Source organism: Hippocampus comes, unplaced genomic scaffold (genome assembly GCF_001891065.2).
Source record: "Hippocampus comes isolate QL1 unplaced genomic scaffold, H_comes_QL1_v1.1 scaffold48, whole genome shotgun sequence".
Classification (NCBI taxonomy): Eukaryota; Metazoa; Chordata; class Actinopteri; order Syngnathiformes; family Syngnathidae; genus Hippocampus; species Hippocampus comes.
Window position 1 is genome coordinate 1,158,813 of NW_017808403.1, and position 13,570 is coordinate 1,172,382.

The following is a 13,570-nucleotide window of genomic DNA, read 5'->3' on the forward strand; positions in this document are numbered from 1 at the left end:
TGTTTTTCCCCGCCCCCCCCCCCCGCCCCAAACACAGACCGCAGTCTCGGTAGAAGCAAACAGCACACAGAGAAACGGCCCCATGCTTCAACGGATCAAGGGTTGCCAAATGAATTTGGGAGAGGTGGCAAAAGTACTCGCACTCTCTACTGAAGCCGAAGTACAGTCATCCAACTCCTCGATTTTGATCAGCAGAGTAAATCAAGTCGGCATGTTGCTGCTTAAAGTGCAGAGGCGGGGCCGAATGGGAATCGGTAATAACAACAACCAAAATCTTGCAGGATCTCACATGTCGGTGTTGTGAAGTGAAGACAATTGGCAAGAAACGTGAAGCCGACAGACACGATTTGCCTTCGCGGGCCGCATGTGGCCCCCGGGCCTTGAGTTTGACACCCGTGCTCGACAGTCATATGACTTCAGTACATATCAAGCAGTATCCCTCCAAATTAGTAGAAAAGACAATTGTTGGAAAAAAAAATGGCTTGGAATGCCGACGTGCCGAAAACGACGGAAACGTGGAAGGAAAGAGGTGAAGTGATACTGGAGAAAGATGCGCAATGATATTTTCCATGACGTTGAAAAATGATGTGGGATAATATTGGCGACAAATGTGCAACGTGTTTGCTCAAAGGAGAAAATCGCGTTTCAGGTTGTCAAACGTAGGGAGTAAAAGATGTCGGAAAAATCGACAATTCGACTGACTTGTCTGTCCATTCAGCACCCTGACCAAATTCCTCCTTTTGTGGTGCCCCCCCCTCCCCCCTCCCCCTTTTTAGCTCCGCTTCACAGGACCTTGACGCCCATCGCTCCCTACGGAGAGACCTTCCTCTACAACGGCGCTCAAAGCCTTCCGGTAAGACGCCGTCCACTCCCACCGGTGCAGCGGACGCAACGGCTTAGCGAAGAGGAACAGATGTGCCCTCCCGCACCCCCCATTTAACAACATCACAGGCCAAAGCGCCAATTCACAGCGTTAATGTTGTCACATAACAGAGTGGCGCTTGCTTCTCTCTTGCCCGAGAGGTTAATAGAAATGTCGGCTGCCCTCGAAAGCGAGCGCCGCTTAATGCAACAACGCGATAACCGTGTCCGAGCGCAACGCCGCAGATTTTCTTTTCATTTGACGCTCCTCTCCTCGGTGTCCTTTCAGAAGCCAGGTGGGGAAGAGGTGGCGCCAAAGGACACGCTGGAAAAGAAGCAGCGCAGGTAGGCGCCGATGTTCTCATCTCCTCTGGCGCTATTAATAGGAGGCTTCAGAGGAAAAAATAACTCGTGACCATGTTTGTGTTTTTGCGGTAAACATGTCCGTCTCCAAGTGGCAGATCAAACGAGCAAATTCGTTTCTGTCGTCGTCATGCGCCCCCAAAGCCGAAATGGAAGAGCATTTTAGTCGAGGGACAAATTAGCCAAGAGAATGGGGAGCAATAAAAATCGACAGAATTCACGCAAGGCATTCCAAGCGGAAGGACTTGATCCAATCGCACGTCTTTTTCTTCCGTCCTCGCTTCCATCCTCCTTGCGAGGGAGGGACTCCTTTGTCTCAAATCGGTCGGCACGAGTCCGAGCGAACAAAGATCGCTTGCGGGGTTCCGCCAGGGTCCACTCTCGATCCACTTCTTTTTAATATCTACACGCTGCCCCTTCGCCAAGATAACGGAGCATATCGCAACGTCGACACGCGTCTTAACATTTCAGTTCCGGTCTTTCATTCAGTTCATGTATTCATCAAACCAACGAGTGGAATTTTCTCCTGCTCAAACCAGGTCCAAGATCGGCGCTCATCTTAACTGTAAAACTGAAAGCTACAAATAACCGGACAGAGAAAAAAATATTTCCAGTAGGCTAGATGACTTCAGTGGTGCCTTTTGAGGTCTTCATATTTAAAAAAAAAAAAATAAAATAAATAAAATCAAGCGGGTATCTGCAACTGATCCAGAGTTCTTCCAAACACCAGGAAAGTGTGGACCTCATCACATCTGTCCTCGAATCACGACACTGACTTCCGTGAAAATCTTGCTGCTGGTGTATCCGTCTCGGAATGGTCTCGGACCAAAATACACGCGAGATGTACGGGGAGCCTTCAGATTTTGGACAAAGTGTCAGTTGATTTAAATCAGTGCTCACGGGGAGCCTGCAAAGCATCCCGAGCCTGCAGGTTCTCCGGTAAAGGTCTGCCGTGTGTTCCCAGGACCAGAACCAAAAGTGAAGCCACATTTGGTTACGCTGCTCCTCGCTTTTGGACAAAGTGTCAGTTGATTTAAATCAGTGCTGACAACGGGCCCTTTTGTTTTGGCGGCAGCATTCCCACAAATCAATCCTTTTATCCTCCGGATTGAATCCCCATTTGCACGCTCCGTTTGAATTTATCTGGGCCGATACTCGGTTTTGAATCATTTTAATCCAATCATCTCTCCGTAATTCTTTGAACGTTTTTCAATCAGGCGCGTTTAATTGTCTTGTGCATGAAATGTGCGGCACAAATCAACTCGTACCGTTGTGCGGCGTGTGTTGTCCGACCCGCAGCTCCGAGGACCAGGAGCGCCCCCCCGTTGCGGCCACCCCAGACCTCGACAAAGATGAATACGCCACGGTGGAAGAGTGCGCCAGCATTTTCCCAAGTTTGCTGCAAAGCCCGGCAGAGTACGGCGGCGCGGGGCCGGCGGCCTCCGGTCCCGACTCTGGCCCTGCTTCGGGGATCGTGGCGGACCGCCATCTCTCCGCCCGATCTTTGGCGGCTCCCGGGGACCGTTTGCCTGATATTTCCCCGTATGCCTGCTTTTACGGCGCCGCGGAACCTCAAGTGCTGAAAATGGGCTGGCTGGACAAGCTGTCACCTCAAGGGTAGGTCGGCCCGACGGCGAACGAACGTCCAAACCGACGAGCGAGCAAAAAATGGGAGAAATAGCTGCAGTTCCAAATAAAACGGATTCCGGCGTTTACATTGACTTGAACTTTGTCGTCTAAATGGCGACCGGGCTCAGCTCTTTCAGCCTGCCCGAACTGGCGACCAGTTCAGGGTGTCCCTGGCCCTTTGCCCGAAGACAGCCGGCGCAGGTTCCGGCGCGCCCGCGACCCCCCCTGAGGGGAAGCGGATTAGAAAATGGATGGCAGGATATTGGAGTCGGCTTTTCTTGACATTTGACAGGCTCATCATCGCGGGCTGTTGCTTGTCGAATGGCGCACAGCGGGGGGAACTGATGAGCGTATTGCGAGCGCATGACGACGAGCTTGTCCTCGGACCGACGGCCGCCGCTCACCGCTTTGCCTCTTCTTGCAGGAAGTGCGTCTTCCAGCGGCGGTGGGTGCGCTTCGACGGTGAGACGCTGGCCTACTACAACAGCGACAAGGTAACTTTTCAACCCCCGCCGGACGCCGGAGCGCCAAAGAAATCGATATCCCGCATCCCGTTTGCCGCCTCATCCATCGTTAGCGTTGCGAGCTAACGAACGGAGGAGGGCAAGGACGGAGTGACTTTAAGCCAAGCGTGGCGGAGCGCGGCTCCCCACGCCCAGCCAGCCAGACGGGGAAAAATACATCCGCTTCTCTGAAAAGGGCGGAGGGGGGAAGTGAAGGCTCTTCTACCCAAACTTCATTCGAAAGAAAGAAAACGGGCCCGCGATCCCTCGAAATGGATTTTGGCAAAACAACGCAATGCCCCCATTCAGGTTCAGCTCCCTTTTTTTTTTTTTTTGCCACAGTCCATCACAATCAATGATGTGCGACCTATCAGATGGCGCCTCGTTAATCACTTGCTAATTACAGCCCTCTGTGCCCGCTCACGCACCGCCACCCCAACTCCCACGCCCGCTTCTTTCCGTCGTATCGGCCGCTTTAGTTGTCAGGACACGTTTGGCCACGGGCGGAACGGGAATCATCGGGGGAGCGCCGGCGAGTCAGCAACTCGATAGAGCGTGAGGTGGCCTTCTCTCTCTCTTGTGGGGATGATTGGAGGATTTGCCCTTTGTGGATGTTTGCGTCCCACTTTTTGGGGTACATCGGGTTCATTAGTACCTTGACCTGTGAATCGAATTTGTTGCACGCCCACACCCAAAACTCAGCTCAGTCTTATCTCAAATCAACTCTGCACATTGGACTGAATGGCAAGGCTATCAATCGGTTCCAGACACAACAACCCGCGTCCGATAGGAGAAGAGCATACAGAGGCGCTACGAACACTTCATGAGATAAGAATGTTAAAAAAAAAAAAATTATTTCTAGCATGAGGTAATAAAAATGGCATTTCTTTCGGCGCATGTTGAATATCGTGTCCGGAACCGATGAATAACCTTTCCGTTCAGTCCAGTTTGAGAGCCGATTTGAGATAAGACGAAGCTGAGTTTTTCAGTGAGGCCATGCAGCAAATTCAAATAAAGGCAGCAGCACGTAGAACAAAAACCTCGCCACCAATGCCTTCGGAAACTAACTTTTATCGTCTTCCGCTTTCTGACTTTTGGGGTTTCAAGTCTCTCACCCCCGTTTAGTCAAGCCCAAGCTGGCCGATGGTCATAAAGCGACGCGGCCGTCGCGGCGCCCTCGCTGCTGCGCGGCTCTGCGCGCACAAACATTGCCATGCTTGTCCTCGCTCCGAAACTTTTAACACCCGCAAACTCTCTTTTGTAGTGTGAAATCCTGCGGGATGTGTCAGCCCCAGACAGAAGTAATCGCACTTAATCGCAGTCGCAGCTTGAAAGGTCTCCGGTGATGTCATCATCGGGGGGTAGCCGAAGTGGCGTGGGAGAGGAGCGAGATCATCGGTCTCATCGCCGCGTTGCATCCAATCCATCCCGTCGATCGGGCCCTTTTCGCCCGATTTCGTCAAGACGAGGGGATTGGCTCGGGTGAACGCTCGGGGTCTTTCGGCTAAGTCCCGAGGGTCCCGATATGCGACGTCGTGCCTGCCCCGCGTGTGCGCGCCCGTGTTTGTGTGTGTGTGTGTGTGTGTCCAAAGCCTGGCTTCAAGGGAATGAGGGGATGAGGCGAGCGGGGTGGGCGGGGTTTTAGCTTGGCGGCAAATCCCCCCCCATTGACAGTGACTGTGAGTCGTACCGTATCGAAGCAAATCGGAATCTCGCTCAATTGAACAGAACGGAATTGTTCCACTTTAAAAGGAGCCGTCCTTGAATCGTCCTTTATTGGAGGGGCGCGCAACTCGAACCCCCAACTCGATTGGGGTGCGCATGGGCCCTGAATACTTTTTTTTTTTAAATGAATGCCTGCCTACATGAGGTTGGCAAACGAAAGAGAACATTGCTCTCTTTGCATAGGCAGAATTTTGAATTCAACTCGTGAGCAGGAAGCCTGGGAGTGTATCGTGTAAAAAAAAAAAATAATAAAAAAAAATCTATCTATGTATTTGTGTATATGTATTCGATCTAATAACATCGCGCGCTACACTAATTGGAGCCAATGGTGCGAGCAGCTTGGTGCAAAAAAAGTAAAAAAAAAAAGAGAAAAAATATATCTTGATTTAATAGCTCGCTCGTGGATTGTGAGTGAGCTTTTCCTGACGGCCAGTTGGTGTCCTCGTGCCTCCGTTGCAAATGTGCCTTTTTTCCGACTTATTTCTTTCTTTTTTTTTTTTTTTTTTTTTTTGGTGCAGCCCCATCCTTCCCCCCTCCTCCGCCGCTTCTCCCTCCGCACGGCGCCTCCATTGTTGTGTGCTTTAGCTCCAGCGCTCAGCCTTAATTGTTCCGTGAAGTTTACTGGCTCGTTTTTACTTTCTTTGTGGGGGCGGGGAGGGGAGCGTTCAGAGCCAAATAGGCAGGAAAAAAAAACCAAAAAAAAAATAAATCGTCCCCCTCCGCCCTCAAGCCGGCTCTGCGGCGGAGAGGGAGGAGGTCAGCGTGGGGAGAAATAAGGGTTGGGCGTGTTGGGGGTGGACGAGTCAGGTGAGGGGGTTATCTCGGGGAGAGAGAGAGATAGTTAGGCCTCATTGCTTTTCTTTGTCCTCCTGAGGGTAGCCCGCGCGTGGCTGTGCGCGCGTTGGTGTCTCTTTCGCCCGACCTCGTCTTTTCGTCGGACTCTTTGCCGCCAGTGTTTATAGATGCCCAAGTCGCAATGAAACGACTCTCTCCTGCCTGACCCTCAAACTGGAATTAAGACAATTAATTAGCGTGAAAGCATAACTGGTGGCGCCATTATCAGCCACTGAGCTCATTTATGCGCGCGCGCGCCGTCGGTCGCATTTCTTTGAAGGAGACCCATGACGGAAATGTGTTTGCCGACAAACAGAAGACCAATTTCCAATTGCCTGTCTCTTTTCCGTTCCTTGGAATGACTTAAATTGAGCCCACACGGGCTTTGCCGGTCAGATGCCATTGAAACAATGAAACACGAGGGCTATATATATATATATTTTTTTTTTTTTACATATTATATGTATTATATATATATATTTTTTTCCAAATGTGTTGTCCAGCCTGTGGAGGACAAAACGGGTGAATGCTATTGCTACCGTTGGCATCCTGCTGTGAATATGAGCCCCGTTTTTGCACGATCTCTCCTGGTGTCTCCCGGTTTCCTTCCCTCAGTCCTCTTGGGCCTCTCACACCAACCAAATTTCCCTCGTTCTCCCCCCTCCTGACTGTGCCGAGTGATATTTTTGGCCGCTTGAGTTGTGTGGACGGCAAGGTCACCGGCTTACTTAAGCAATGGCAGGAGGGAGTCACTAGTCCACCACCTCCCGTTCCTCCTTTCCACCCACATATGACAGTGTGCAGCAAACAAAATGATGGCCCCCCCCTTTTTTTTTTGGTCACAACACTAATGTCACGATGAGAATCAATAATGCAACGTCTGTCTTATTTGTCTTCTTACGAGTCAGCGGTTTTTACAGAGCCAGAGTCACATAATGCACGTCGCTTTTAGGTTTCTTTTATCCCAAAACCCGAAGGGCATTTCTTTGTCACGTCAGGATGTCAACGCTGATTCGAAACGATGTTCCCTGGTATTGAGCTCTCTCGTTCGCGCCGCCGATGACCCACCGCAAAGTGTCGCGTCCTTGCTTGTTTGGATGCCTTTATCGGGAAGAAAAACACCAAACACGACACCAAGTCCCACTTTACTCATGCTGCGTCTTCAGCTTTTTGTTCAGTTGTGCAGTGCAGACTGAGAAGAAAGTGGCTTTCAACGTGACAGTTTTTGGTTGTTATTTTTCCACAAATTTGGGGCGCCGGTCATGTCGGAAAATTCACCGCTTTTGGAAAAAGCGTGTATCCGTAAAAGAAAAAAAAAATAACAAAGAAAATGTAAGTCCAAACAAGCCTCCCCGCTGGAAAATTTGAAGGATTTAGACACGGACACCAAATAAGTCACAAATTTGGTGGGTGGACATGCCAATCACAACAGGACACACAAAAAAAGTCTTCATGCTCAAACGGAAACAGGAAGTCAGCTGTGTGAATTCCATGAAAAAGTGTCTGAAAATTGATTAAATCAAACAAAAAAAAAAAACAGTCACAAGGTTCACCCTTCAACAAAAAAATTGGTGTAATTGTGGTTTTATCCTGTGGGCCACTGGAAATCCATGAAAACCTTCTCGTTCTGCGGCCGCGGCGGGGGGGGGGGAATAAATAAATAAATAAATGAATAGAAAAGAACTCATCACAGCTAATAAAGTCATCTTTCTCTGGCAGTGCATTTTGATTCAAGCGCTTCTCACGCGGGAGCCGGGCGCCTTTTCATCAACGTGATTGGTTGGGAGGCAAACAGCGAAGGCATTTTCTGTAAATCAATACGATGCCGTATTGATGGCTCGTGGCTTGAGTTTGATGAGGAGATTCGTCAAAATGGAATCCGACCCCAAACCGACAGCAGTGCGGCCGACAATTACACATCCACTGATGCAAACTATGCCCCCCCCCCCCCCAAAAAAAACAATCGAATCCAAGTAGCGAGAGAAAACGGCTAGTTCGCGCTCTTCCAATTTGCCACGTTTGCTTGCATTTGTGAAGGTCTCGGGTGTTTCCTCTGTGCAGGAAATGTACTCCAAGGGGATGATTGCGGCCACTGCCATCCGGCAGGTGCGGGCTCTCGGCGACAACAAGTTTGAGGTCATCACCTCGCTTCGGACCTTCATATTCCGGGCTGAGAAAGAAGGTATGTGCCTATTTCTTCAACTGTCCAATGAACCTCGAGCTGGTGGTTTTGTCGGCCTAAAACGCAGGATGGGGGAAGCAGTGAGGAATTCACTCATCTCGGCAAAGATCTCTTCTCTCATTTCAAATGTACACTGTCAAGCACAAGAGTGTGCTGCCGTCTAGTGGCCGAAAGTAGAACAACCCCCCCCAATATAGAACACAATTGAGATGCAAAATCACGGGACTACCAACCGCCATTCATACGGTATTATTATTCTGATAATGGCTCCAATTGAAAATGGCGATTGCGACAACTTATCTTGTCTCACGAAAATGCGTCATGGTTGTTTAGAAGGAGACTTGAATGAATGTTGTGTCGACGGACGAATTTGTGGCAATCCTCCGCGACGCGTCTCCAGTACTCGTATCAAGAGGGAGCACGTCGGTCCTACTCTGACATCCCTTCACTGGCTCATTTGCGAGTTCTTTCGAAGATCCTCCGATTTGCGAATTAAATCTTGAAATAACCCCGTCTCATTTTGCTCTCCGAGTTTCTCCGCGCCTACGTCGGGCGTATGGCGATCATTGTTTGAAGGTGTTCTAGAAATACTGTTGAGTTGAATTGAGTTACCACGGTGACAAATAGAGATTCGGAAAAAAAAACAAAAAACCCTCATGATGGCTCAGATTGCTCCAAAGCGGCCAGAATAGTTGGCAAATAATTGCGACGCGTTTGACCACACGTCAACTGCAGACGCGGCGTTGTCCAAGCCGGCCGCACGAGCCCCGATGCCGAGGGAGAACGCGGCCGCGACGAACGATGCGATGGGCGCACGTTGACACGAGGAGCCTCGATCATTTTCATGCACCGGCCGCTCACGATCCCACTCGGGCTGGCTCAGTCCAGGGCCGGAGCTAGTCATTTGGATAGGGACCCCCCCACCCCCCACCCCCTGCGCCTGAATTCCTTTTTAAGCCGGTTTGCTCGTCTTTTTATTCCGACAGAAAATACGGTCATAATATGTAGTGCGTAATCAATTCTGAAAGGATGTCATTTCAATGAATGTATTCAGTGCAACCAGCGTCCAAAAAATCGATTTCAAAACCAACCCCAAAAATGTTTACCTTTCATAAATGAACAAGGACATTTTTTTCCCGTCTCATTGTCGTGTTGGTGAACAGACAGTGGCATTTCACATCTTTTTTTTTTTTTTTTAATATCTCAACGACGCTGAAAGAAAAGTGCTTCTTTTTTTTTTTTTGGCTTCTGGCTGGTTTTGGTGAACACGCCCGAATTTGTGAGGGTGGTCTCTCCTTGCCCAGGATGGCAGGACAACCTTAGCTCGCCTTGAAAAGAGAGCGTGAGAGAGCCAGAGACCTGCCCCCCCCCCGCCCCCCCCACACCTCTCCACTCCCCACCCTCATGCATCTTTAAACAAGCCCGCTCGCCTTGGAGCCAAGACTCATCAATCTTTGGGGAGCGCGCGAGGACCAGCGAGACCCGAGGAGGCTGATGGAAAACGAGGGAGTGAAGGAGCCGCCCTGACACGAAGAGCCGATCGGCGAGGGGGAGCGCGGGCGGGAAGAACAGCCGGGCCAAGGCGGCGACTGCAGGGAAAGGCCAGAGGCGGGATGGACATCGGAGGGAAGAGTTGAGCGTAACCCAGGAGAGTGTGCCGCTCCAGTCAGAGGCCAAGCCCCCCAGCCCCCCACCCCCAAATCAGGTGTCGTCACAAATTGAGGACGCTCAAAAAAGGGCAACTTCATCATGCTGTGACGAATTAAAAGCGCGGCATGCGGTGTGGGCGCCGGCCGGCCGGCCGCCTTGAGTTTTTTTTTTCCCCAACTGTTGCGCTTGTCTTTGAGCCACGATTGCGATGAAATCAAGACAATGTTTTGCTGACGAAGGGCGGGAATGATTCTGCATGCGCTTGCCTTTCCAAGGGCTCAGGCACTTCAGTGCCGTAAAGCGTTGGGAACAAAACTGTCATTTTTTTTTTTTTTTAACCAAACAGACCTCCTCAAATATTTCTGACCTTCCGGCTCGCGCTCGTTATTGTCCCCAAAGCCTGAAAGTTTTGACGAGTGCTGGCACGCACAATGCGCTCTTGCTTGAACATTTTTAAGGGTTGAATTCCTCTTGAAACATCCAAATTATGTTTCCAACATCCTGTATGTCCCCTTGAAAACAAGACAAGGTGAACAAAAAAACGCATTTGTTGGTTTTACTGCGCGTGCGGAGGCCATCAGTTGAAGCAAACACAACAAATGCTTGCTCCTCTTTTTTTGTTGTGTTTTTTTTTTTCTTTAATTATTTAAAAAAAAAATTTCCTTTTGATGGAGGCTGCGTTAGGCGGCCTTTAAGATCTCCTCGCCGGGTGCAGAGTGGACCTGGCTCTCCTTTCATCCGCATTCAATGCTTTGCCTGCGTCTTCTCTCCTTATGGAAAGTCAAATCAGCTCTGCGGCACAAAACCGACACAATATGGCCTCTGAATAAGTGCCCAAGACTTTTGAGCCATATGTGTCCATAAAAAAAAAAAAAAAATTATATATGTGTGTGTGTGTGTGTGTGTGTGTGTATGTAAAAACCAAGTCATGTAGCCTAATGCTAATTTAATGCGAAACATGAGAAATGAGTGTTGATTTTCAAACAACTTCAAATTTCAATCGCACGAAAAGAGAACGGACCTTTCGATGTTGAAAGAGCGCAACGTTCAAGCAAAGCGTCGAGGACGACATTGCTCGCGGGCATGTCTGCTTTTGGCTCGCTCGGCACAACGTGCGCTTCAAATTCCCGCCGCACCCTGTAAAAAGTCGGGAAAGTTTCGCGCCTGATATTTGGCGTGCCCGGACAGGTGACTGCAAGTGAATCTCGCCAAGGTTTCGCGGGACGATCCGGCGCACGCGGCCGACAAGCAAATGTGCTCAAGCGTGTGAATGCGAAGACGGCGCTCGCCCGGCGTCCGCGGCTTCCTTCCTGTCTCGGCTTGACAGCGGGGAAGAGAGAGAGAGAGGAAAGCCCTGAATAAAAGAAGAGGCAAATAGTCGAGAGCAGCGCAGGTAATGGAAGTCAGAAAGCGGAACAGTCAAACCCGCAGATGTAAAGAGCAGTCAATAATGGAGCGGGCCATTCATTATGGATGCGGCCCAATCGGAAATGGAATTTGGGAGGGAAACGGGCCCGGCCGGCCCGGGTCGGGCCGCCTTTGAGGTCAAGAGGGGCCGCCGGCGGGGGTTTCGGGGGCGCCTCCTCTCAGCCCCCGGCATGTCGGCGAGCTAATTCAGGTCATTCGGAGACAATGTTGGCTCGGTGGCATGATTGACGGCTCATTGATAGGGGCTGCCTGTCACTCAGCCGAGGGCGCGTCGGCGGGTCACCCACCAAACAGATTTGGCGCTTTGACGCAACCAGTCACACGTGCGAACGGGTCGGGGTCGCTCCTCTTGCAATTGGCCCGCGCGACGTTGACATCACGACGTAGGCGGGAGAAAAAAAAAAAAACAAAACATTGATGCGAGAGAAACGTGTTCAAAATTGAAAGCTGACAAATGCGGCATTTTGGTTTCATCGTTTGATTCAAAACTAAAATGGCAATTCAAGCGACATTTTTTATTTTTTTGCTCTTCAATTGCCAGTTGAAAGGTGAAACCACCACCAAAAAGAGTCGTGTTACCTTCATTTCGATTTCGGTGTACTTTGGACGTGACACGCCGGCTCTCTGCATATTTTCAAATAGACCCAAAAAAAAAAAAAAAAAATCATCTGCGCATCCAACAAAAGCCAACCGGCGCAGCTCTGCTTACTTTTTTGCCATTTGTGAGAGCGTGGAAAGGGGCGGACCTCCGCCCTGGCCAGCTTTGGATGTAAATGAGCCACACTTTTTATTTCAACGATTTATTTGTTTATTTTTGCCTCCCCTCTTCTTCTGCGCCGTGCTAAATCGTTGCCCCAGCGGGCGACGTCTGTCACGGCCCCCGCTGGGGCGCGTGTGCGTCGGCTCGTGTTGTGAGTACATAAATCCGTTTGTACATTCCCATCGCTTCTCAGTCGGGGATTCAAAAGCGCACACGCTCCTTCGCATGAAAGATGAACTTGCTTGACGGGGACTGCCCGCGACTCGGGGCAAGATGCGCCCAAGGTTGTCTTGCGCGCTCTCTCCTCTTCGCCTCCATTTGAGCTTCCTCGCCGCGCTCACGCGACCGCTTTGTCTCTTCATCTCATCGACAAAGTTGAAGCGAAAAAGCCACGGCTTGCGATGCGGCCATTTTTTTGTTTTTCTCGTCTGCTTTTGTTTGATCCGATTTTCTGAAGTTGTCAGCGTGAACGCTTAAGACTCAAAGGCCAAATGTTGAGGAAGTTCACAACTCGAATTGACGTAAATCGCTGCCTCATTCAAGAAAGCAGTTCGACATTGTTTGTGTTGTCGAGTTCATTTCATCAGCTTTCTGTGAAAAGGCGTTGAGGGAATTTTTTTCCAAGCTTTTGGGGCGGCCAACAGCCCCCCCCCCCACCCCCCCTCTCACAGAACAGATCCGGCTCAGCATCTCTGAAAACAAAGTCGGCAAATGTGACTCGTCAGAGTTCCGCCGACAAAGCCAAGCGTCATCGATTCACGTCACGCCTGAGCTTCGTCCGGGGCGGCGAGTTCCGCCGTCACGGGCAGCGGGATTCGCTTCCCTTGACCAGACGTGTTTTCAGACGACGGAAATACCGCAATGGACGTACCGGGTCAATCTGTCGTGTTGCTAGGCAACGCAGGGCAATCCCGCGCTGTACATTTTGTTCCGAAGCAAGGTCGCGGCGGCTGCGAGCTTCCCACGGTTCGTCGTGGCAAAGGCCTTTTCACTATTTTGGTGGTGAAAATATGGTCCTTATTTAGTTTATGTTATAAAGGTGCAAAATCGTCAAACGGTAAATGAATGACGAGAAATCGGGACATGGAAATGGAAATGAGGTTTGCCTGCTTTTTTTGTTGTTGTTGTTTGGGGGTCGTGTCGCAGGTGTCACGTTGCGAGGTGGTGGTGGACCCCAAAAAGCAGGCAAGAGGGAGGAGCAGGGTGGACTTGACAAATTGTATTAAAACAAAGAGAAAACTAAATCCAAAACAGACATAGTCCAAAGCATCAAACAAAAATCATGACTGAAGCTAAAACATAACGGTGACCGAAACATGACCGGACCGTTAAGCAGCTTTCAAGGATATTATTTTCTCAATCCAGCCGTGATTTGGCCAATTCACTTTCATACTTGAAGCCTTTGTATATGCTGATGACACCCAAAGCGATGCCAAAAAAACAAAAAACAAATAATAATAAGATGACTGCCGTTTTAATCTTTCTTTGTCTAAATGTGTTTTTTTTTTCACATGACAGCAGGCCGCTTAAAATGGGTGGCGGGCCGCAAATGGCCCCCGGCTGTCGTTTGGACAACCCCAAGAACAGTAAATGCATGTTTTCCCCCGTCGGAAGACGGGTCTGAGTCTGCCGCCA

At 50.1% G+C, this 13,570-nt stretch overlaps 1 protein-coding gene across 1 annotated transcript in view; it reads left to right on the forward strand.

The window, feature by feature from the left end:
- Positions 1 to 13,570, forward strand: part of arap2 (ArfGAP with RhoGAP domain, ankyrin repeat and PH domain 2) — a 64,103-nt gene that overhangs the window by 5,046 nt on the left and 45,487 nt on the right. Inside the window, exons 4-8 of the mRNA XM_019858213.1 lie at positions 777 to 853; positions 1,151 to 1,206; positions 2,524 to 2,841; positions 3,278 to 3,347; positions 7,977 to 8,097. Coding sequence (XP_019713772.1) covers positions 777 to 853; positions 1,151 to 1,206; positions 2,524 to 2,841; positions 3,278 to 3,347; positions 7,977 to 8,097 — 642 coding nt within the window. The remainder of the gene's footprint in view (positions 1 to 776; positions 854 to 1,150; positions 1,207 to 2,523; positions 2,842 to 3,277; positions 3,348 to 7,976; positions 8,098 to 13,570) is intronic.